This window comes from Pelecanus crispus, chromosome 2 (genome assembly GCF_030463565.1).
Source record: "Pelecanus crispus isolate bPelCri1 chromosome 2, bPelCri1.pri, whole genome shotgun sequence".
Lineage (NCBI taxonomy): Eukaryota > Metazoa > Chordata > Aves > Pelecaniformes > Pelecanidae > Pelecanus > Pelecanus crispus.
In genome coordinates this window covers 105785735-105812488 of record NC_134644.1, presented here as the reverse complement: position 1 = coordinate 105812488, position 26754 = coordinate 105785735, and the positions used below count along the sequence as shown (strand labels likewise).

Here is a 26754-nt window from a genome sequence, read left to right as displayed (position 1 = left end):
GACACTTACTGGAGCATAATTTTTTTTCCCTCTTCAGTCACACTGTTAACTGACTATCAACCAGTATGATTTCCTGGCAAGGAAATACTACTCCTTTATATCAACCCTCATGGGACTGATGCAAGTTAAGACAGTGTAACTCTCTTGTAGGGATCAAAGAAGTCACCCACTGGATCCCAGCGAGTCTCAAGTACTCTTTCTTTCTCATAGAGTTGTAAATTGCTTGCATGGAGCTAAAGCGTATTTGACAGAAGAGTTTTTAATTCATGGAACTAGGCAGGCGATCTATGAGATGATTAAAAACATCCTGGGGGAAGGCAACTCCCAAAACTGCACTTACATAAAGAGACCAATGTTTAGACCATTTGCCAGATGGTGAGCTGTCATATTTACTCTTCTTAGAGATTAGAGTAGCAATATCAGCATTTAAACTTTGCCCCTCAGTAAGCAATACATATGTTCCCATATGGACCAAAGTTGAAACAAGAAAATTAAGAACAATTACATTTCATTCACCCACAGTTGTGGTGGAGTCTCCACAAAAGCATGTTTTACAAATGGAGACTATAGCACAGCCTCAAAAATTAATGACTCTCTTGCTCCCTTCTTTCTTTCTTATAGGTGAGGATATTATTCATCCACTAAATATAAAGTGTCTTTGGTACTACTGGCAGCTGAGTAGTATAAACCCTGAAGACAGTGAGGATCAAGACATCTAAGATGCTCCACTGAGGGACGAAGAACAACTTGTCTCCTCCACTGCCATTTCTAATAGCCTCAGATATGAGGCACTCTTTAGCCTTTTCAGAGTTTGAGTGATGCACATTATGCTGGAACAGGCAGCTATTTCTTTTTCTGCCTGCAGAGCGTTCCTTCTGTGGTCAGATTTTAATCTGTCTCATTTCTAATGAATAACACCACAATGTTGTATTACACAGCTTTCCAGAGAAGGATTGCTACAATATCTCATCTGCCAGGAAAAGTCAATGTCTTGGCAGGCTCTTTATGAAATATCTAAATTGAAGAGCTCAGATACTCTGTCATATTCTCTACCATGTATCTGACAGTCAAGATGTTATCAATAAATCTACTCAAAGCTGGGTAGCTTTGTCGATAGAGGTATCCACATGTTCTGCCTTCTGAATGCCTGAATGTCCACTTGAAGAACTATAGATGAGCCTCCAACATTAGCGATGGAATGATTGATCGTGAAGGATGTCACCTCCCACCATCATAACACGCTGGCAAAACTTGCTGATGTCTATGTTAATGTGCATGTAACTCACTGAGATTGAGGCTGTGTCCAAACCTGTTCCTGGCCCAAAATTTTAAAATTTAATTAACTTGACTGTTAGAATGAGAGCTCCTGTTTGGTCAGTATCCAAAATACCTATGGTATTTGGGAAATCAGATGGAAATGGTTTCATTGGATTGGAATTCATATACTGCAATTTTTTTGTCCTACGTGCAAGATACAAGAAAGTTGGAAGCAGAAGTGTTATTGCTCATACAATTTGCCTGTGCATGTTTAGAATTTTTAAACATTTAAGTTGATGTACAAATGCATATCCTCAAACATCCCTTTCTCTGAACACAAAAATGAATTTTAAAGGTATCCTTAAGCCTAAATTGACTTTCCAACTGTGATTCAAAGAGGTTGGAGTCAACATAGTAAAAGTTAAGGTGTTGCTGGGAAAAATATAGAACACATATTTCTGCAAATCATACCAGATATTTCTATTTTGTATTGCATAATCATTAATTTCATTAATTTCAAATATGTTTATGAAAAGAAAAGGTATTTTATGTCCATTTTAATCACAAGTACAGTAAGCAGATACCAGTTTATCTGTATTAGGTTTACATCTTGAAGAAAGGAGTGAACATTTTCAGAATGGGATAGCCAAGTTGTGCCTGACATATGTACCTAAGGACAAGTAACCCTATCTTCCTGTCAAGAATAAGTGATTGTCTAGATAATTGCTTATTTATTGTTGTAGTAATTTGTTTTGAAGAAGAAATCAAGAGTTAACTTTAATATGTTGCTTGATAGAGTCTTCCAGTCTTCCCTATAAAACAAACAGCGTGTTGTTGACATACAGGAAGGCTAGAATCTCATTGCTTCCTCTAACCTTCAGCCTAAATATATATGCTTATATGCATTTTTTCTAGTTACTACATCATCCATTGGTTTAAATAGCTCTGCCTTCAGAATCGTTAGTTTTCTGATGCCAGGGGTTAAAGACCTTGTCAAAAATGTGGACTTTACTGGTAACACATACTGGAGTCTTTTCAACCCCAGATAGGAAATGCAAACTGGCTTAGACTGGACAGACACAAATGTTTCCTATAAATGTAATCTTTACCTATTTATACTTTAAACATTCAGGCTTGCATGTCTAAGGGAATAAGAAAGCACACTTAGTTTACCATACTCGAGACCTCTTCCAGTTAGCTTCAGTAGTGGCCTGGTCTTATACAGGTCGATATCCTTGCTTTAATTTTAGTTCTTTAATACTATTCAGTTTATTTAAACCTGTTTTACACACATTTAAGTATTTGCAGGATTGTGGCTTTGATTGTGTGTCATACATGTTTGATGCCAGCAACAATTTGATCTTCACTATTTAAAAGTGCTTGCTTTTGTTGTTCAATCATTTTTTTGTGTTCATATGCTGTTTAAGATTCATATCTCCTATGTCTAGTTTATTGTTAGTTGCACTGCATGGTAATGGTAAAATATAGTTTTAATTTTATGAGATGCCAGGAACCTAATAAATCATTATAATAAGAAAAGGATGGTAAATTATTCTGCTATCAAATTTATTTTTCCTTTTTTTTCCTCCTGTGATTCATATGAAATAATGCAGATGTTTATAAGCAAAGAATTAAATCTAAAATGTGTAATGAAGCTAATGGAAAGATGCTCAATGCTTTTGCTACATGATAATTTACCTTAAAAGGGTTCTGGTTCCAAACCTTAAGAGCTTCCACATGTATATCACTAAGACTGGTGCTTTAGGTACAAACATTAAGTCAGCAACAACTTGCTTTACTTTGTGTCCTTGTCAGAAGCTATAAAAATATTTACTATATGCATGGATATTCATTGACTTAAGCAGGATTAGGCCCTCAAAATGCCATTTGTTAACCTTACTATGCAATGGAATGTCGTAGTATATCATTCTTATGTAAATTTTGTTTTATTAGCCTTCTTTGTAGGAAAAAAAAAATAAATCAAATGCCATGACATAATCATCACTTTCTCTTTATTCCTCAAATAGCAGCACATACCTTAAGCTTCTTTACACTCGTGCAAGGATCATTGGAGAAACTCTCAGTATCTGAAATTTCAATGTCTTCACCATACAGGACGCGAGTCAGATCATTCCTCACCTGCCAAAAGTTGAGAAAAAGGCGAACAAGTGAACTGAGACTCAGTGAGGAGGAAGCAGATGGACTATATTTATCACTATAATGACAAGCAATGATCTCAACGATGATATATGCCCCCACAGGGTTTTTTTCCATTTTGCCTAAAATCTGATCAAGACACTATTCTTTTACCATCATAATCCACTATCAACGCGGTGTACTATGTAAAGAGCTTTACTATGCGTGACAAAAAGTTCACAGTGGGCTCCCACTTTATATCATGGGGATGGACAATTTTTGTGTATTTCCAGTGGTGTTAAGTCCACCAAAAGCTTTCTTGCAGCCAAAGCGATGTTTGAGACTGTACAAAGGGAAAAGACTCATCAAGGAAACTCTTAAATATTCTCAGTGCTGAGGGCAGATTTGAAACCACTGTCAGCGGGTCCTAGCATGAATCAGTGGAGATTAGCTTACGTCAGTTAGGGACTGGTAAAGCTTAATGAACTCCTCTGTGCTCTCCCCCTTTCTTAGAGCATGCATCTCACTGCATGGGGCAGCAAGCGGTGTGATTTGCTTAAAGGTGACACAAGCAACCATCTATCAACAGATTTTCTCACCCCTTTTTTTAGTGGCAAGATCCTGTCCTCTTTGAACTGCCTAATAGCACAAGAAGCCAGATAACATACAAAGCAATCTGGTTTACAGATTTAGGGGTTTTTCCATATAACTACTTCAAGGTTTTCTGTGGTTTTCTTAACCACTGCTGCTTTTCCTCCAGCCACATGACTGCAAAAGCACAGTTTCACATTGCTATTCCTAATAGATGGGCAAAAATAATTTTAGCTGGAGATAACGTGGTTACAGACTGAAATGAAGAGAGCGGCACTCCAAAGTTAATTTAATAAAATTATGATCGTATTTTTCGCACTGATTGCCTTTTTTATTTGTTTGTTATATCAGAAATAGGAGAAACAAATCACAGTGTAAAACAGGTATCTCAAATGCAAAGAGAGAAAGTACAATACGTGGAAGAGAAATCTACATAATATTAAACAGGAAAATTTAGAAGTGTATAAATCATATGCAGATACTTTCCAATGACCCTCTCTATTGGTCACTGGAATTACGCATTTTAAATTTCCCTCCTAACTCTCCTTTTCCTTGTCGTCCTTGAGAGAAGCACAGTCAATTCAAAACAATCTGAAAATATTTGATATATAGTGACACGGTCAAGTAAAGAAGAGAAAGTGGTATCTGCCCCTCAGGAGCAGGAACTTCATTTTAATTGAAATAACCATAATGTTTGTCTAATGAGAAGACATTTTATCCATGCAAAAATAAGACCCAGATATTGCTAAATTTCCTGGGCTGAAAGTCTGTCACACTCGTGCCTAAGTATACAGCAAAAGCAAGGGGATGCACTGAGACATGAAAGGTCACAGGTGAGACTTCTGAGTTCTGCTGGCAGCTTTGCTTTCAAGACAAACTCATCTCTTCACTAATCCTCCAGCCTTTCTTTAATATATGTTTGTGAGTATCCTCCCAATCTGTGCATGTTAGTTGTTCTGCTGAGTGTATTTCATGCTTTTATGTTTACCTTGCAACTAATTTGTTTTTTTTCAGTATGCTGTTGAACTGTTAGATAGTAACATAGTTTTTGGTAAAAAAGAGGAATGTTAAAACTGTCTTTGTGCTTTTGCAAATTTCTTCATGACAAAGAAGGATAATCTGATTTCTGCAATGTAGAAATTGCATTAATTGATCCTCAAACAACATTCCACCTCCTTGCTGATCCCTTTAAGTTGGTTTTGCCAAGTTTCTTGGTTGACTGGTGAAGTATTTCCTGAAGATCATTACTACACTGGCTGCCTTAATTACTTATTTCATGGACTCTGCTTCATCTTATCCCTTTTAGCCATGCTTTAAAACCACTAAGACATATTTTTACATTACCACCTTTTACAATGATTAAAACAAGTGGACACATAGGTAATTTTTATATTAAAAATTATTTTATTTTACAGAAGCAACAGTCAGAATGGTCAGTCCACCAAGATCTGAGTTATATCCTTCATCCTTTTGTGATGTTATAACCAGTTTTTAAGCACATTCTGTGAAAATGTATTCACTGACAAAAAGTGATCGGTAGCGACTCCTTTTTCTGCTAGTATACTAGTAAAATGAATTTGATATGATTGATATTTTAGCTCCAGCAATGCCATTAACTGCTCCTTATGATACAGGTCTTTCTTGATACAAAGAAAAATTGCTTTTCTGAAATAAACCTTTGATGATAAGAAAAGAAAATAGACCTCTCTTGATCATAGTTTAGCTAATGTCCAAAATCCTTCTACCTAGTATAAAAGTTCACTAAAACTATCATGTTACTTGGCAAAAGTAAAATTTTCCTTAGCTAACAGAACTGTACGTTCCAAAGGCATACAACTTGTCATATGCTTCTACCCCATACTGTCCTGACGCCTTCTGTAAAACAAGAAATTTTTTAGTTGCAGGTTTGCTTTTCTGATATTTTCTTGATTTTTTTCTGAAGCCCTTTCTAGTCATTCTTTTAATCTCAGAGAGACTAGATTAACATTACTCAGCTGATCTGAGTAGAAAACAGCTGATTCACCAAACACATTTTAGTCAAATTAAACCATTATTAACATGAGAAAAATTATTAAAAATACACATTAAATATTATTAGAATAGACTAACACTTATACATAGGCTTCAGTGGAAAGCACAAAGCCGACATTTGATTAGACTTGAGACTGTCTACTGACTTGCTGTGATTCCTTCCCTTTAGAACTTTGCAATTGAGGTATTCAATTGCATATTGTTTTTTTCCTGAGCAACAATTATTTAAATTCAGCCACTGAGAAATTTCTTTGACACCCCCCTGCTCCATATGCTAGAAGTCCACTATTTTGTAGCTTTCAGAGCTCTTAGACTTTTCTTTGAACTACTGATTAACCTCCCAAAAGACATAATTTACTAGATTTGGTGCCAGAGAAGTTAGAAACTTTTTCTCTTTAATGCCACAATCAGATATTGGATGTTTTTCAGATGCATCTGTTTTGGAGATTTTGCCAAAAGAAAGGTGTTTCTTTCCCATTATCACAACAAGATATTAGGAGCTTTTTAAGAATTTACAAGGTTTACATTATTTTTCTAGACGACTTAATGCTTTTTTTCCCCTTTCAATGCTATGACCACTAGTCTGACAAATCTCATCTTATGCTTGGTCCGGGGAGGGGGGGTATTTCCACTACATTTTCCAGTCTTTGATTCCTATTTCCATACTTTTTTGTCACCATCCTCAGGTTCTTTTCTTTCTTTCTAAATATTCTAAATATCTCACAGAATTGAAACTTGCATTTTGATTCCTACAGCAGCTCTTCACTTCTTTCAAATAATTTTAACTACAGAATCTTCTGATCTGGATTTGGGTCCAACGTCAGAATTTGCAAGGCCTCACCTCCAGTTGTAGAGCTGACAATTCCTGTAGCAAATGTTGCAATTTTGTGATTAAATTTGTGAAATTCAGAATATAAAATGTTGCATGTTTTGTTTTAGCAGATGCTTGCAGTCCTGGAAAGCATATCACCAGCAGTACAAGCAGTTTCAGAGCTCAGCAATTTCATTCCACCAACTCTGAGCAAAGAAAATTGTAAAATACTATACTTCTCCTTCTTCATTGTGTAGAATAGGATAATTTCAACTGGAAGAAACTGGTGGTGATCTGCAGTTCCTAAGAAAATCTTGCACTAACTTGCAATACAGAAGTAGTATAATTCCATGAGGTTTTAGCCCCTTGTTAACAATTTAATGAAGGCTGTGTCTCTATGTCTGTTTATATAAATTTTACACACTTTAAAGACACCACCATTTAATTTTCCCAAAACAGGGACTACCAGACCTGATCATCAACAAAACTGGAAGGTTTCACAAACCACTGCTTAGAGACCCTCATCCTTCACTCACAGGAAAAAAAGAGCACTTTTACACTGCTCTGTGTAGAAAGATGGATGAAATCAGTATTTCACCATGCTACATACTTAGCAGAGTTACATGTGGTCAACTTCAAAAATTACTGGGTTGTAAATATGTTTACCCAGCAGCAAGCTCCAGAAAATGAAGTGGTTATATCATGTGTAAGGGATGCATTTGCAGAAAGAAAAGGATGGCCCTTGTGGTTTGGCAATGGACGGGACGCAAGAGAACTGTCTTTTATCCCTCATTCTGCCAGAGCTGCTCTGTGATACAGCTCATGTGACCTAAATAAGATTTTAAAGCTTACTACCAAGTCTGGCTGTATCCTTTTTCTGTGAAGTGGATGACAGCATTACTTGCCTACCTCATAGCTGTTGTATCAAATTCAGTGATGTTTGAGAGGCAAACAACAAAGTCCCTGACCCTGCACCTGTGAAGGAAGAAATACAGGGGGTTTCAGGAGCCAAGAACTTGTATTGCCAAGGAAGAAATTAATTTTTTTAATCTTGAGCAAATTGAGAGCAGACAGAATGACTAAATGGGCTGTAAAGAAAAAAAAAAATTAATCTAGATGGGACAAAATTACAACACTCTTGTGGTCTGTATCAGGAAGGGTGGATTTAGGTTTAAGGAAAGGAAGCAAATTTTGGGGAGTGGCATGTGCCAGCTGCTCCCTAAGGAACAAGGACATGAGTGCCTTGTCATGACATGACCTCCCCAGCCAGCACCCCAGGGAGGGGAGCCAGACAGGCTCAGGGAAAACAGCCAGTTTCAGCCATGGGGCTAGACCTGCAGGCAAGCTCACAGCGATATGACAGGTCCAGGATAAAGCTTGGAAGTCCATCCACGAGTCAGGGACACGATCAGGTCTGGTGAGAATAACCAGGGTCAGGCACAGTCCCGTGACTGCTGGGCAGGTCCGTACTGACAAGACAGGTCTGAGGACAAGCCAGAAAATGAGTCCAAACCAACAAGGTCCATGCCAGGCATGGCCGTGATGGAGAGAGAGACCAGCACTCCCACAGCATCGCCGGGGCAGGGACCGACGCTGCCGGGCTGAGCTGAAGCAGGGTCCTGGGCCGTGGACAGGAGGAAGGGTGGAAGCCTCGGGGGCTGGTCAGCGTCAGAAAGGGCGTTAGGTACTCCCAGGGTCCTGACACTGACCTTCGGTCAATGGCATGTTTTTTACTTCCTATATGAACTGCATATGCTGATTCTCTGCATACAATCTATAAATGATCCCCTACCACACAAAAGTTGCACGCATAGTGATTTTGGTTTAGGTGAACAGATATCGCTCGCTTCAGTGGGATTATTAGTGCGAGCGCCCGCTCACCAATAGTAGATAGCTAGCATCCATTTGACCACAACATTTCATTTTTATCAAGCCAATTTTATCCCTTTTTACCCAGGAAAATAGTAAAGAAAGGCAATATTCCTGATGAATTGTCAATCTAATTATGATACTTTGGATTCAGGGGTCTCCACTGATTGACAGTTCAAACTACGTTTCAGATCATACTTTTAAAGGCACAGTTAGCTCATTTAATCCTAACTTGGCCAGTTACAAAATAAATTTAACAATTTCTAGATTAATCATGCTACTTTGTTTTTAACAGATATTTCCGATGACCTTTTGATTTACTAAAGCTGCATGTAAGTACTTCAAGCTAAATCCTTGTTGTTCAGGGCTGTCTAATCCTACCAGATGTTGATCATAAGAGACTCCTAATGAATGAGAACTGGTCAGACCAGATGGATTATACAGTCAGATTTTTTACTAAGATTTCCTGCTGCCGAGATTTATACTGTGTACTTTAAAATGTAGTGTAGGAGTTTCAGTACATAGATATAAACATATGTGTACAAAACAAATGCACGAATTATAGGAAAAAAAATATTTCCTCATTGCATGGACAAAACGTAAATTGTGAGTAATTGCAAAGGACAGATTACAGTTTCTGGGATTAGTTAAAGACAGAGAGATCTCACCACATATGAGAATTACAAGCAAACATAATTATCCCTATTTTCGTTCCAATGAAACAAATGAATTGCTCACATTCAGAGGCTTAGAAGCATTGAGTGAAACTTACTTTCAAGAAATACTGTATCTGGAGAAGATAAATTGTGCAATATTAAATACTGATACTCGTCATTGCCCTTAGATATAGAATAAAACGGAGGTATACCTTCATTGATATGCACATCACTTGGGATTACAAAAATGAAGGAGGAAGTAGAACTTTATTTTCAGCAGAGAGACAACACAAAATAAAAGATAAAGCATAGATAAACCAAAAGGAAAAAGTAAAATATAGTTTTAGGTATTAGGAAAGAGTTTCACTTACAGGAAAATTAAAAATTAAATATATCTTGTTGTGTAAAGGAGAAATAAAATCAGAAATGCTTTGGATTTCCTTTTTTGCTCAATAGAAATCAGATGTTTTAAAAAAATCACGTATTGTATGTGGTTTTCAGGGTGAGAGGAAGTGAAGAAAGAACCCTTGAATACTGGACTTTTACTTGGGAAAACTGTCAGTATGGGCTTTCAAGAAAAATGTGACTTTTTTGATTGAAGTAGGACTCTAGCACACGGATCTAACCTGGAAGCAAATGCAATCAATATAACCCTTGCCTGCAAGAAGTGCCTGAGTGTTTCAGACTGACTGTTTTGGGCTAGAGTAATAATAACGATACTAACAGTAACAGAACAAAAATAGGGTATTGTATTGTTTTATTTTTTATGTATATAACTACATCTTCCAGTTAAACAATGTTAATTTTCCTCCTTTCTGCACAGAATGTCAACATGGTAAATATGACTTCACAGAAAACCTACATATGCATGACTACCACACAGATCACACCTATTCAAACATAAACATTTATAAAGTCACATATAAAATGTTCTAATTTTCTAAAGTAGAAAAAATTCCTTCTCGTGTTTTTTGGTGATAGAAGCTAAACATAATAAAGAACTCTGATGTTAAACCTAATAGTTGTGGGTAAAAAGAATTAATAGGAATTTAGGGTTCTTGTGGTTGGGAGGATGTTTATTAGGGGTCTTTAAAGTGACTTACAAACAGTTTGAGTTAGAAGGTGATTTCTCTGAAACAAAAAGATAAAGTCAATCCATCTATCAAGAGGTGGATCACTTGGTATCAGGTATTCAAAGATGCCAGCATATTACAATGAAATAAAAATTTAGCTAGGAAAAAGAAACAGGGATCTGCACTATGACAAAGTATGAACAGATTAAGTTCCACTTAATCTACAAGCATGTTAAGGACCTGCACAATAAGTTCAGCAGGACTTTGAGCAGTCTGAAGAAATAAACTCTCTTCAATAAATCTGGACACTAAGACAAGTAAACACCCAACTCAGTAGCGAGGTACATTCCTTATGGGAAAAAAATGCATAATATATTGAAAAGCCAGAAAGTATCCCGAAGACAGTAGGCAAGGATTGAAAGTTAATGATGTATACTATAAGAAATAACACCAGTTCACATGAAGATTTCAGGGGTGCTGATGAACAAAACTGAAGAAAATATACACAAAATCTACTTCTGGTTCCTTCAGTGCGAGATAACCTCTACAAAACTGAAGGCAATGTGGTTCTGGTGGCTTCCAGATAAATAGGACAATCACTCTTCTACAAGTTTGTCAGACTTGACTCTTAGAAATAGCAGAACAAAAGCAAAGGGTCCGGAGGTTGTAATATTATACAACAGTAATTTTCATGCCAGTATTATGAAAGTCAATAGGGCCATATTGAGAATAGATTATTTAATCATTTGTAAACCAATGCCAGAAGCACAAATAATTAAGCAAGAAATTAGAAATTCTTGTCTATTAAAGCAAGTGAATGTAATAGGACTACTGAAAGTTAGTGCAAGCATCCAAGTAACTAGGAGTGCTGAAATACTCAACACTATCTTGGAGGGAATGTAGAGGCAGACAAATGAAGGCACTCCATATTATTATGTCTGGAGTGTAATTAGAACATAGAATGCAACATAGAGAATATATCTGGATCTTTTGACAAATAAAACTTCACAAGCTTTAGAGTATGTGTTTAGACAAAAAAAAAACTTGAGAGGTAAATCTTTTAAAAACTACTTAAAATACATAGTAAATCTGCTTTACATTAGTGAATTTGGTCTAGATTAGGAAATAAGAAGAGAACATGATGCAAAGTCTCATGCTATCACAGAAAAAAGAATAAATCACAGCTTAGAAAACTATCACAAATTTCTTTTGAAGCACACACTATTACACAACCCTCAAAAACACTTCTGTAGTAGTTTTCATGTAGGAAATAGACTGTTTGATTACTGAACCAAAATTAGGGAGTCAACTTCTAATTATGTTATTACAGGTGGACAACGTATAGCACTCATTAGTAATTCTTACATATGCATGCATTTCAAACACATTTATCACTCAGAAAGAGACCATTTACTAAAACAATTCTGAGCAAAATTCATTGAGCGGGATAATTCAAACAAAGCAACAGGAATGATAATTAAATATTGTTTAAGAAAACGTTATCAGTGCCAAAAGAGCTATGATTTATAATTACAAAAGGAAGTGTCTTTATGTAAAATCCTCCTTGATTAATCAGAATTAAAGCAATAGTAACATTTACACATTTACAGTCTCTCCATCCATGATGGATGAAACATTTTTTATTCCAACACTAACTAGGAAAGGTGTTACACAGACATTGCCAAAGTTAAGAAAAATGGGCATTTCTAAGGAACGAGTCATCTCATCCATAAATAGATGTCTAAAACAGGTGAGATGAATTGCACCCTGGAAGAGCCTCTCTCTTATCTCTGTTAACGAGAAATGGAGCTTAGATGACTCTCAGATACAGACAGTTACAGACAGCTGAACTGTAGCTGAATCCCAGGTCTCAAAATCTAAGCCTGCCTTAAAATGGTCTTCCAGTGCCGGTAGCATCCACCTAAACTTAGAAACCCCAGAGATCCCTTTCCTTCATAAAATGTTCTCAGAACAAGGTCAGAGGAGTGGGCTACTTCCCTGCATCCTTTCTCAGCCTGACCACCCAACAGCCGAGGGAGAACACACAGGTTCTTCTATTTCTTGGCTGGTAGAGGAGGTTTGTGTAAACCACGGGTTTTGTGAAAAGCTTGGAAGTTTTAGCTATCTGGGATTTTTTCGTTCAGATAACCTGGGCCAAGTTTGAAGTTTTGTCATGCACTCCGTTGCTGTACTGAAGCTGTAGTTATTTATTAATGGTTTAATTGCATCAGACTCAGGGGACTATGTCAACATTTATGAAAATCTCTGTATCCAGGAGTAAGTGTTGTTATCAACTGGAAACTATGAATACAAGCCTCAGTAGGAAACTAAAGAAACATTTACCTAACATAAAAATTGGATGACATTTTGATGAAGGGGAGATTATAGAAAGCATACCTGTGAGAATACAGCTGATATGAAATTATTACTATTTCAATAATCCTCCAAAATAGCAATCCACATTCCTCAGACTTCCTAAATGCGGAAAGGTCAACAATATCAAGCTAAGATTTAATTCTGTTCTATGCCTGAACTATGGGAATATTTGTCCTCATTGCAATACACTGGGGTATTTGGGCTTCAGGATTTTTAGGAGTGGAGGGACAGGTTTGCTTAAAATTAGAGAACAGTTTATAAAGCATTTCACTAACTTACTTTCCATTTGGCCACGTGCTGCTTCAAACAGTTTTGTTTAGATTAACTTTGCAAAAAAACCCCCTGCAGTTTAAATTTTGTAAGTCTATATTTTCTCTTCCAGATGAAAAGGGAAAAACAGATATCACTTCAGGGATATAAGATCATCGCATGATAATGTTGCAATGAATAACAGTGCTAATATAAATAGATATGAAAATTTTACCATATGAACCATGCTTCAGCCCCATGTTCCTTCCATTTGGAAAAATGCAGAAGTTACCTTCTATCTCTTCTGACCCAAATAGGTTCTGCTACATTAGAGAACCAAATTAGGTGTTACCTGGACTGATATTACTGAGCAGAGACAAGCAAGCAGGAGATTTTAAAAAAATAGTTTCTTCTTTTCCTCCATTGTGTATCGTTTACATTCAAAGGACTTTTTTTCACTTGCATTGAATTGTGCCTTTTCTGTTTTCTTAAGACTGGAATTTTGTAGTGCATTGTACTGAGGACTGTAACTTTAATCCATTTGGAAATGAAAGTTAGAAGAAACTAAACTGAAGATACATGACACTAAAGTAGTAATGCACTTTTACAGTGTTATGTATTGAAATTTATACTAATGTTTAATTTTCAAAAATAATTGTAAAGCCTTTTGGAGTCTTTAAAGTAAGAAGCATAACATACGGATTAAATTTCTTTTGTCTTACATACTCAGATGCTCACTGATACCATTCCTATGATCACTGGGATTCTTATCTGAAGAAACAACTGATTTACAAACCCAAATGCCCACCTTCTGCACATGCAGGCACTGCTGATCTGATCTTTCTGTCAAAACGCTTCAGCATCAGCTCATCTCTGCTTTATTAATTTTTATAATGCAGAAAACAAAAATAATTTCACAAAAATTTCTGAAACACAATTTCCTTTTGCAACCTCTCTGTTTATGGGACTCAACAAATCAGCAGCAGCTCAGACCTTCCAAAGCAGGAGTGTGAATCTGGCTATAATTATTGGCATCAAGAGTTTGCACTCACTCATCTGTACTGGAGGAACTGAGGAGTTATGAAACCATGAAGAACTGAAGACAACCTGTATTGAGAACTTAATGCTACAGTTAAAACTTTCTATGATGCAGCTGGTCCAGCCTTTAACTGTATGAAAAATAAATCCTCTAAAAAGTTTTTTCATCAGTTGTGGAACACATAATTTTGAGGCAAAACACTGCTTTAAGAATGAGTGCTTGATAACTTGACACTACCAAACAAGCATCCACATCATGGACTGTGCTGTCCCACTTAAGACTACTATACTTCCTTGAAGATGGGTCTTAGATAAAAACATGGACTTGTTAAGAAATTGGAGATGCTTACCAGGTCACCCTTAGTATTCTGATAGTTACCAAACAGATTTGACTGGCTAAAGATGGAGCTCCTGTTCAGGACAGCACAAGAATATGCAGGAAGATAATACACAATCAACAACTATTTTTAATAGAGAAACAGAATAGGACAACAGATGTTCAACCATTTTCAACAGCTCCAAACTCTTCTGTTTCTTAAAGCAGTATACTCATATGTAAGATTTTCTATGCCAGAGCAAGCAGGCTGGGAAAAAAAAAGTCCAGAAAACAAAAATATTAAGGTCTACGCCCTTCATATAGGCTTAAAGCATACTGCAACAGAATATTTGCCCTAAGCAAGAGCTGAAGATCCACATACCATGATGATCCAGCCAAAGTAAAAGTAACCAGTACAATCCATGACCTTTCCTTTTTGTTTTTGGACCATCAGTGCACCCAAAAATACAAATTAAGGTTTTAAATAAATTAAGGGTGCACCTTCGACACGTTTCCTCCATCTCATCTGCCAATTAAAATGAAGAGTTTGTTGACTTGTTCAATAAAGAGTTGTTAATCGCTTCTTTGAGGAAGAGACATTAACCTTAAGAAGATTGAAGCACTGATTTCTGTGAAAGCTGTCCCCACAGAAGGAAGCAACAGCCACGTAGGAGCTGTATGGTGGCTATGCACACACCTTTGACTACTGCTGCTACCAGAAAAGGATGGCAGTAGTTGGATTCTGCCCTACTATTAATCTGCCAACTATTAATTGTTGTAGAAAACCTCACTCGAGTCTGCCTATCTGTGAATGCTTCCTGAAGAAATGTCTTGATGTTACTGTTCTGTTTCCAAACCCAAAAGAGGAGAAGCAATCCTGGAAAATGTCAGAAAGGCACACAAAGTGGAATTGGATCACATGTGCAAAATTAATGACATCTAACATTTAGTTAGCATGATAATGCCACCCACTGCCTCAGGAAAAAGGATAAAATGAAAAATAAAGCTGGCAAACTCAAGACTAATAAAAGACAACCAGACATACAATATCAACTCTTAACTACTTAAATGTACTTTGAAAAGGTGCCATGCACTTCATAGAAAATCAAACTGCGCTTTTCAGGGAAGCCCAAGAAGTTGTCCCCTTGCCCCTTATATGTAGTGGCAAGTTGAAGTTCAAGGCTGCTTAAAGGACTGAGAGAGAAAGTTGCTTAAAGTCTGCAACAGAAAACATAATTGATGTTTAGATGGCACTCTCTGTCATAAGGTGAGCTACAGTGGTTGCTATCACCTGGGAAGAAGCAAGTTACAGACTAAACTGCTATTTTTGCTTCTAATCTCTTTCTCTCCTCCTATCCTTCCCCCTAGGAACTAATAATGGCGCTATCATCTATTACATTGCTGATTCTCCCAAATTCATCATGAGAGACATGACTGTCCTCTGCTGAAGGCTTTGGAGAGTAACCACTTCTGTTAAAAAGTCCAAGCAACTTAAAATTGTGCAGAAACCATAATCACATTCTTTTTGGAAGGTTAACACATGCTAGTTAAATTAATCCAGTTAATATATGCTATGCTAACTTTAAATTACATTCACTTTTTAATCTAAGTTAGAGCAAGGTAAAGCAAGATAAAGTAGTGGCTCTATTAGAGCACTTTCATCCTATTTTCTAGGACTACTGGATGATTAAACATTATTTCAGAGTTTGGGGATTATCGCTTGGTCTTCCAAGTTTAAAGAAAATACAGAAGCTATATCAAAATTTTTTTTAATATTGGGGAAAACCTTGCAGCAGTATTTCCCACAGTGGTGTATGACTGTCATTTCACACTTTATTTACTTCAGAATCCTCAGAAGGATACCATATGGTGGTGATAATTTATTGTACTTGAGCGTCTCAGTTTGATTCACATACTTCCTCCACTGATATTTCAATTGTCAGCTGAAGCTGTTCTCCAGTTACCTGTGAAAAGTCCTTCTAGAAAAGACATTTTCCCCTGGCTTTTGTACATATCTTTTTGAACCCTTTAACGCCTTTGTTAATTGCTCTTGCTCTTTCTCTTCTCCTTTGGCAGACTTCTATGTTCTGAAATTTCTTCCTTCTAATATATTTTCCTGAAGCTTTTTAAATCACAATAATTCTTAGTATATCTTATATCAAGTCCTTTCTAAATAAATTCTGCACATTATTTTACATTATTCTGAATGGGATTCTGAACAGGCATTATGCTGCATCTTGGCATATTGTCTTAAGCAGCCTTGCTGTGGTTGCACTCTTTCTTACAGCAAGCTAGTTAAAAATACCACTGTGGCATCTTTTCATTTCATTGGCTCCACGTTCTCTTTTACTACAGAGGAATTCTTCAGGGTCACATTGATACAAGCTATTTGGTTTAAGAAAGTAAAGCCAATTTTATCCATGAATGGAAAATGAAACAAAAACATAAGCAGTTTATCCATACTGTCTGAGATGAAGTCCCTAATTCAGTATGGAAACAAGAAGACAAGACCTTTCAGGTTCCCTGAGTATTACTTGAATTGTTTTACGCTGTAAATTAAGCAAGCAGTTTAATTCTGTGTCTTTGGGCAACTTGTTGGCAAGTTCAGGTGGTAAAAATTATGTCTGTTTGTTATGGACTGGCAATCATCTCCTTCACCATGTGTATTAATACTTTTTAATGTCGCTGACCTTTTCATTTTAAAAGTACGGATTGTGCTTGGAATTCACAGAACACCTGGAATCAGACCTTACCCTTCTGTATCCCCATAAGAAATAACAACAATCTGGCATGAAAAAATGTTCTGTACCTTCATAAGCATATGTAATGCTTTATTTTAGCTCTCTCAGGGAGGACAGAATACACATGGAGTCATTAGGGGTTACGCATTTAACTTCACCAGAATTGAACAATCCCCTTAAAAATAACTTCTATCCATTTCTGAGTTTTACATACATTCCATGCCATTTGTTACATGTTTTTAATTGGTCTAAAAGATAATACCATTTAGATTTTTTTTTAAAAAAAAGATGTAACTTTAACATCCTGTAACATTAATCTCCCTCCTTTAAACAAGAAAGAGACCTAGAAGCACAGGGAATAATCCCAGTAGCTCATACAAGCAAACTCTGTTCTGGCAAGAAGAAGCTGTACTGGACTGGGAGTCAGGAGAAAGGCATTCATTTTGTTTAGATGAGGTTCTTTTTCTTTAAAGAACATTTATGTTAAAGCTGTGCAGGCATATTTAAATTTAGAATTGTTGATCCTGCAATCTGAATAATTCTTTAAACTTTCATCTATTTATTAATTTTAGTGCTCAGAGATTTTAGTGGATAATATCTGAAGAAGCTTATTTCCGTAAAACTAGAAGCACTCCAAAATGCCAGAAGTGTAGATGGTATGAGAGCTTTTAAGAAACCACCATGATCTCTCTACAGGAGACATTTCACCATTTCTACTGACCATTCATCACTAATTTGTGTGAATAAATGTTTTAAATATCAATCCATTGACATGGAACACGATTCTCCTCCACATTATGTGAGCACATCAAATTAAGAGCAACACAAAAGTTACTACCGACATTTGGGTCTAAAAAGGTATAATAGAGAAAGGAGAAGGGGAATCCTCCCTCTTCCTCACCCCCCTCTCACTGCCCTGATTCCCTAGGTCACCAGATGATGTGATCCTTCTAAGTATGGTCCTAAAGGAGAAGAGAAATTAAGAAAGTGGGAATATCTTATAATGCAGCGCGTCTCTTATTTCCCAATCATTTCTCCAAACTGCTATATAATAGAGTTTAATAGATTAATTTTCAGCTTTACAAGGGAAAGTGACACACAAGTGACTTTATACAGTGTCATGGTGTGGAAAGAACCTACAGGAATTGAATGGGGCTTTCTACTAAGGCTGTTTATCCTAGTGAAAAAAATGGTATCCAGAACCAGAGCAAGTTCCCCCAAAGAAGCTATGCTGGATTCAGGAGGTACTTGGATCATGTAAAGGGTGGAGCCCTTTACTGTGAACCTCTGTAAAATTCATGACGCATAAACATAGTTTCTCATGTTAGCGCTCTGACAAAAAGGGTTAATGGATTTTCTTGGATTTATTAATAGTGTAAAGAGGTAGCAATAACCTCATTATATAAGACAGACAAAAAGTATTGTGCTGGAGTTTCTGGTCTACTGTGGGTGTTTCCAAGGAATTTTTCAGACATTTATGAATGTGCTCTGCTCACTCTTCTAGGCAACCAGAAGGAACTTCAACCTATGTAACCACAATGAGATGCAGCAGGGAACTAAGCTAACAAGCTCTAGCTCTACAGCAGTGGTCTCCAAACTGGTTTTGATCATGCATCCCTATCAGTAAAAAATTGTTGAGCATGCATCTCCAATGTATGCATATTTATTTATAAATTAAATACATATATACAGTATATACATGTATATTACTGTAGTAATATGCTTATTGTAAAGCATAAACAAAAATAGAAATTAAAAAGGATAAGATAAAGATGAAATAATATTTTAAAAATTATTTTATTTATTAGAGGTATAAAAGGCCCCTTCTTGCTCTCACTAAAGCAATGTGATTGAATACCCTTCATTATTTTTTAAACTCTTGGTTTAACACTTAGTGATACAGCAATCTGAAGGTCTGGTTCTAAGTCCAGTTTATTTCAATACTTGGTTTTAATGGCTGCTAGATGAAAATACTATTTCACAAAGATGTGTAGATGCAAATGGAAGACGTACATCACTGGCTACACTTACTAAACCATGATATTAATTTTTAAGTCCCATCTAAGAATTACGCAAAGGTGTTTGTTGAATTTTAGCCAGTAAGTTTCCATCTTCCCTGATGGCAATCAGTTGTTCTTGCAAACTAATCAGAAGGTGTTTCATTTTTATATATTTAACAACTGGGTTCAAAACCCACTGAAACTCTTGTTGGGAAGATTTTTAAACAGGCTAGAAAATTCAGTTTCCATGTTTTTTAAGTGTACAGGTATGACAGTTTTTATTAGGTGACTGTCTTGCATCATTTTTGGCAACAAAATCATGTAACAATCAAAACATTTCCAAACATCTGTTTCCAAAATGCTCTCTCCATAGCACAAGTTTCCTCTGAAAAGCAGTGACTTTCTCAGTCATTGATGAAGTGTCACCTTCATGTTGAAGGGACACATTAAGTGTGGATTTTTTTTTTAAATACCTGGTATGGGCAGCTCCTTGTTGTCACAGAAAATGTCAGCAAGTTTGTAACACTTGTCTTTTTCTAAAAGAAAAATGTGTAACATCTTCAAGTTTGACAACTTTTTTAAGCACTTCACCATAAGGAAACTAGTGAACCTTTGTGGGTTACAAAAGATTTTCGTGGTTACTCCCCATCTCATTACAGAGTATTGTAAATATTCTACTATTTAAAGGTTTTTTGTTTGTTTGGTTGTTTTTTTAATAAAATTAACCACATTAATAGCACCCCGCAGCATTTCATGCACTATTGGCTCCAGCTTCTTTGCTGCAAGAGCTTGCCTATGACTGACACAGCGAAGGAATTTCATATGTGATGCCAGCTCTGTAACCTTACCCTGGAATACATTTTTTATTCCAGCAGCTCCATTAGTGGTCACACTTACCCAGTTTTTCCATAAAATGTTACTGTTATTAAAGAAGTCATATACTGTCAAGGATGTATCTTCTGCAGTACACTTTTCCTTTAGTGGCTCACAAAAAACTACTTCTTTATCTGTTTCATTACTGGAGCAGAATCCAGCAAATACTATAAGCTGAGACATGTTAGAAAAATCTGTACTTTCACCCAGCTGCACCAAACTTCCCATACTTTGTGAGTTGTTCTAATATCTGTTTCTTCAACTCTTCAGCAACTCTTCAACTCTTCTGTGCATCTTCCAACAGTATTTCCTGACAAAGGAATGGACTTCTGTTTGTTGCCGTACTGTTTTCCATGTGTTATTTCAGCCATTTTTACTGCAACAGGAAGAACAGGTGTTTCCCCAATGGTATGTGGCTTTTTCTCTTTTGCTATTAAGTAAGAAACCTCAGAAGGTTCTTTTAAACATTTATCATTATGTTTAGTTATATAAAGTCCTGGACTGAGTATCACATGACTTTAAACATCACTGAAAAAATTGTAGAGGTTTGTCTTCATGTTCTGGATGCTTAATTTTTAAATGTCTTTCTAATTGTAATGGCTTCATATACTATCAGTAGCTAATATCTTAAGGTACAGTACACACTCAGGGCGAGGTTCATTATTAGCAACAGTAGCTATAAATCCATATTTCAAATAGTCTTCTTGATAATTTTGCTCTTTTTTTGGCTGACTTCTTGTCAGATCTGGGTAGCTTGTCATTGTTTTTATCCATAATGTGGCTGATGAAGAGCTCGTACTAGCAGTAGAAGTGTCAGCTCTGCCATTTTCTTGTTCGCTTGTGCTGGCATTATCAGTATTATCTTCAATCTGCGGTTTCCTTGCAGGAATCTTTTTAAGCCACTTGTCCATTTTGTAGTTTAGTAAAAACTAGATATATAATCCATAAATCAACTGAACACATGTAAACCATAATACACCGCAATATGCTGAAAGTGAACAAATGAGTGAGGATGCCACTGTCAACCCCCTCCATGTTGTGGAGTACTCACTCTTCCCTCAGGGCACCTCATGAACCCTTACAGGATCATCTGACATATGAACCGACTAAATGTACAGTATCTGTATATTAAACATTAGTAAAGCTTCATTTCCTGCACCCCAACAGACTGTCTTGCACACCCCCTGGGGTGCAGATCCCCCCATTTGGAGACCGCTGCTCTATGGGATCCTTAGCCCTACTCACAGCTAGCTGGGCACAGTTCAGAGTTTGCCAGCATCTATCTGGATTGCAGCATGGATTGAAGGCAATCTGTGCCCACCTGCAAAAAGACATACACTTCAAGACATATGCTTATAAAAAAAGACATATGCTTAAAGTACCTAGAGTCCTTATACACTCTTCTCCCAAGACTAGAGATATCCAATTGTATCCAGTTTTTCCACTAAAAGCAATGCCAAGAAAAACCTCAAAATTTAGAGGAAAACCATAAGATTGATTTGCAATTTGGAAATAGACTGTACAGTAAGAGAGTAAATGAGCTCTAAGATGGATTAAGACAGAACTGAATCATGACGATACAGTCTTCACATGATAAAGTACCTACTTAAGGAGATTTTCTAACTCCAATCTCTTTTATCTAGCAGACAAAAATACATAAAATATAGTGACTGGACGCTAAAGATGAAATAAGACACATTTTTTTAATGTGTATTGCTAGCCATTAGGATGGTGACAAAGAATACAGTAAATTTCCCAGCCTTCTGGTGTTCTTGAGCATTAATACATGGGAAACAACAGGATTATACACATATAAATTACATTCTGTGGCATTTTTCTTTAGCAAACCAAGAAAGTATCTGGGTATAATCGAGCTTTCATATTTTGAACTTCCTACTGGCATCTGCTCTAACCCCAGCTCGAAAAGATACTCTTCATTTATTTGCACCTCAGTGTCTACATTGACCAAATGAGAACAAATACCCATGGATAACAAAAGTATCGAGTTCTTTTTGACTATTTGAGATCTACAGATGAAAAACACTAGCAACTTCCATTTCACTGGCAGGAACCTGAGCACAAAGCAGTAACATGACGTACTGGGTCTGGCTGGAATTAAGTTATGAAGTCAACTTCCTTCACAGCAGCTTGTGTGGTGCTGTGCTTTGTATTTGTGCCTGAAACAGCTGTGATAACCCACCAGTGTTTTGGCTATTGCTAAACAATGCTTGCACAGTGTCAAAGCTTTCTCTCTCCCACCCACCCCCAAAAGTCAGTAGGCTGGGAATAGGTAAGATGCTGGGAGAGGACACAGCTGGGACAGTTGACCCAAACTGACCAAAGGGATATTCCATACCATATGACATCATGCTCAGCAATAAAAACTCAGGGAAAGATTTTTACATTATACTACCCAGCACTGTATTAAGATTGACTGGTACGTAACAGGCTTTTTAAAGAAAAATACCAAGATTTTAATGCCAGAAGGAAATGTATCAATCATTCAGTCTGAACTCCTGCAAAATAGAGGGCATAATGCTTTAGTCAGGAAGTACTTCATCAAAACCATGTAACGGAGGCTGACAGAACCTCAGCCTTAATAAACAAAACCCTTTTTGAAAGTCCTTTCTGTCTTGGAGACAGGTGAGAACTTTTACTTTTTATTGTAGACATATTCTCGGGATCACACTTGGAATCTCAGGTCCCAGAGTTTAACATTTGCTTATCAAGTAATTGTATTTAGCTTCCTATTTTTCACAGATAAAAGTTTGCAGATAGGCCTAACTACAGCTGAGAATGTTTTCCTTCCTTGCATTGCTGACTGAAATGCAAACATCCATACTCTGTACATCTGAAAATACTTGCATTATTTTTCCTTTCCTGTCTTTCATTCTTACATTAAATTTTATAGGAAAGAGGTCTTTCATACTGGTAACTGAAAATGTATGTGCATTCAGCAGTAGTCCACAGTTTTATTTTAAACTGACAGAATTTCTACCATAGTAGCAAAGGATCTGGGAGCCTTGTTTAAGGTTACTTGGATTTCTAGTAAACGTAAATCATTTCTTCATGAATTGCCACAGACTGCTAAACATTCATTCAGCAGATGTGATATTTCCACAAGGGAAATAAAAATTAATCCATTTAGTTGCATTGAACCCTTTTCTTCTTATGCAAGTATCTTAAACCAGTATTCAAATCCTAGTATGTTCCATATTTCAGTCAGAACTACCTGGTCTGTTGACTTTGATTACTGTCACTAAACTCCAGTCAATGAGAATAGCTGTCACAACATAGCAATGCTCTACTGTATTTTTCAGTACAGGACTATAGACAAGGGAGGTTAGAGGAAGTGCTAAGAGGCCAGCATCTGCAAAAGACAGATTAAACGTTGACAGTAACGTCCAGTTGTGCTCAGAAGTTATGGAACTGGTGAGTTATCTGCCTGTTCCTGAAGGAGAATGGGGTGTTTAGCTTTCCCCCCTTATTCTTAAGCATGCTACAGCATGGATTCTACAGGTTCTGGGCGCTTGGAGCCAGACTATTTCACTATCGGCTTTATGGTGGTTTCTCCCTGGACTCCTCCTTAGTTGGAATGAAATCAGAAGAATTAAATATTGCTTTTCCTGCAAGCAACAACACTGTATTTGTGGCAAATATTTTCCCTGGGTTACTTAGAGACAGCTTTGTCTGATTCCTTATCCGACTGGGTGGTTAACAAACTCACACCACAGTGTCACTCCTACTGGCTCTGATTCTGCCAAACTCTCAGCCAGACTGTCATCCCTCCTGTAGAAGACATCTATGTGTCCAAGCTGCTCCTTCATAATAGAGGGCAGCCCAATGCTCCTCATTCTTTGCCTGTGTTTCCTGTTGAGCTTGCATCCATCCACCGCAGCAGACCAGCCACGTAATTTCTCCCACTGTCTCGGTTATTCCAGTGATGGAGTTTGGTGACTGCATGTGCAGCTCAAGTTCTTCCTCCTTGTTTCCCAGGCTGCATTAATTGTGTACATTTGAGGTAGGTGTCCCTTCACCCTGCTTTATTGTTCTTGAAGTCTCTCTTGTTCCTATCCCCCTACACCCTGTGCTTTTGACCCCTGCCCGCCATTATCTCACTCAGCCCTGTGTTGTAATCTCCCTCTTCTATGCTTCCTAGTTTAAGTTAGCTGATGGAAATCAGTAGGCATCTGGACAGTATCATTGATTACTTTCTATTGAGACACCTCAACTTGGGGTGAGAGGTGCCCAAGGGCTATAAAGGTAACTTAAATGATTAGCTTAGGGTAGACACCACTGTTTAGACGGCTAACATTACACAAAATTAAACCCAAACAGAGAGCAATTCCTGTGAGCAAAGGGTGCATTCAGGCCTTGAGGAGTCAGTTATGCTGGCATGTTCTCAGCTCATCATTAAAGCTGAAGCTTTGCATGGGTCACACACCTTTAGTACAGTGAACATTTAAGAGGACCAAATCTGAATCTAGTCTTCTTTATAAGAATGGTGGAAAAAAGTCTGTTTTACCAAGCCTATTCAGAATCAATCTTTACCTAATTTTGTAGTTAAAAATTTGCCTAAGGGTATTGGTTGACAATATACAGGAATCCTGCCTGAGAAAGAAGGTCGATCAGAGGTAAATTTAAGAAATTGATTGCAAGTCTTTTATATAGAAAAAACTAAACAAACAAGTTATACAAAGCATTTTAAGGACACAAAATTTAAGCTAAACAAGGCAGTCAAGGTGGGGGGATTTCTTTAGTTTCATATTTGTAGAGCTGCGCAAAGGAAAAGTAATTCCAAGAGAAGAGAAAAGCTAAAAACAACTAGTTTCCAGGTGAAAGGGTGTTGACAAGTTCTTGCTTTTTGCCTTTGACAAACATTTGTCCTAAAGTGTCTAATATTCATATAAACAAAAGCATCCATGAAACCATGGGTGATGGAATCCATCACAGAAACCTTCATAGCAAATACCATGGTTCTTCATTTCAGCAAGCTGGACAAGTGAAACAAAGCAGGTCTGAGGGCAGACCTCGGGACCGATTGCAGAAGACTGACAAGGGTAACACACAGCACTTGTCTGTTCCACCAGTGCAAGAGCAAACACTTTGCAATCATTAGACCTGACAGAGGCAAAAAATGAGATTTTTACCAGGCTGCAGGCAAATTAGTTTGCTAGTACATCAGAACATCATATAGGCTGAAATTAAAGAAATAAAGCTAAAGTGAGGAAAACGACTGGAAAGCAAAATAAGAGCTGAAGGCTACACTGCAGCATACCATAATCAAAAGATAATTCATATATTTCCCTCCTCTCCTTCTCCAGGGCATACCATTTCAATGTGATGCAGACAGCCCTACAATTGCTGGTACTGCAGGGAGTATAATTTTTCAGTATAGTCAAAGAAATACATCAGAGCTGGGAACTTTGCAAGCAACACGCTGCATGAACATGGCAATTTGGATCAGTGTTAGCCTAGGGGTCTCTGAACTCTTATGTATTCTTACCGTGTTTATCAGGAGTGGATACAAAACCCTATAGTAAAAATGCAGATTTATGTAATTTGTTCTAAGAATTTTGAAAGAGATTTTCCTTCTGTATACCTTCCAACTAGTGATTTTAACGCTGATATAAATTGCTGTTTCACAGTCCTAGAGAGAGAAGATGTCTTGAAAAGACACGTGGACATCTTTTTGATGAAGCTGGGCAATAATGAAAATGACTTGGAGGAAATGAAAGGATACACTTTTCATTGATAAAGTTGCTGCAGCTGGATTCTGCAATCCCATTCTGTTTAAAATTAGTAGCTCGTATACAGAATCACTTTAGATAGATGAAGGACACCTCTACTACATGCAACCTCAACCAGCAGACAATCACAGAAAGGAAGTTTTCAAACTGAGGCTGAGTTCAGCACAAAGCAAGGGGGTAAATCGGGCCAAGTAAGGCCTGGGGAAAACATTCCTGCTTCCTTCTTAGTGACAGCTAACAAGCAGTTTGTTGTGTCCTGTGCTTGAAGGCAAGAGGAACTGGGGGCGGGGGGTATGGTTCTATATTGAAGAGAAGGTTTGTTTTATGGATGGATTCTTGCTTCTATAGGAAGGCATGGTTTCAGCAATCACCATGCAAAGCACCGCTCCTGATAACTGCAAAGCCATAGCCTCCTGTTTCCCACAAATACACTTTGAGTAATGCATTTTTCTAAATATTCTTGTTTATTTACTTATTAGGAAAGACAACTGCATCCTAGGGTATACAAATGGCTTAACAGCTTCCCCCAGTCCTTGATACCTGTTTGTTCTGTCTGGTAAGTTGCACTTGATCACACAGTATTATTAAGGAAGCTTTGGCCTGCCCGTTAGGACCTGCTAATGCCATATATCATGTTGTCTCTCATGGTGCAGTTTCAGTTTCTCTTAGCAACCCCTATTGAGATTGGGGATGCAAAACGTGTCAGAACAAATCTCCACTATGTCTCTATGCTGCAAACCAAGGCACAGTAAAGACACTCCTGCCCATGCCAAATTACTAACTGTACATATCTAAGGAATTACTAGAACAGTCTCTGCAGGAGAAAGACCAACATCTGCTCATGTTTCATCATCCAAACAACTGCCAGCTCAATGCCCATATACAGGCTGAACCTTAAAAAAAGTTTTGTAAGTGAAACGTTCTCTACAACACTATCTAATTCTGTTCTGTAATCCTCCTCCCTTTAGTACATGTGTAATTTGCAGA

General features: G+C 37.2%; 1 protein-coding gene across 1 annotated transcript in view; it reads right to left on the bottom strand.

Moving 5' to 3' along the window:
* The window catches only part of GABBR2 (gamma-aminobutyric acid type B receptor subunit 2), a 502001-nt gene that overhangs the window by 264944 nt on the left and 210303 nt on the right, over positions 1-26754 (bottom strand). Inside the window, exon 4 of the mRNA XM_075705561.1 lies at positions 3295-3396. Coding sequence (XP_075561676.1) covers positions 3295-3396 — 102 coding nt within the window. The remainder of the gene's footprint in view (positions 1-3294; positions 3397-26754) is intronic.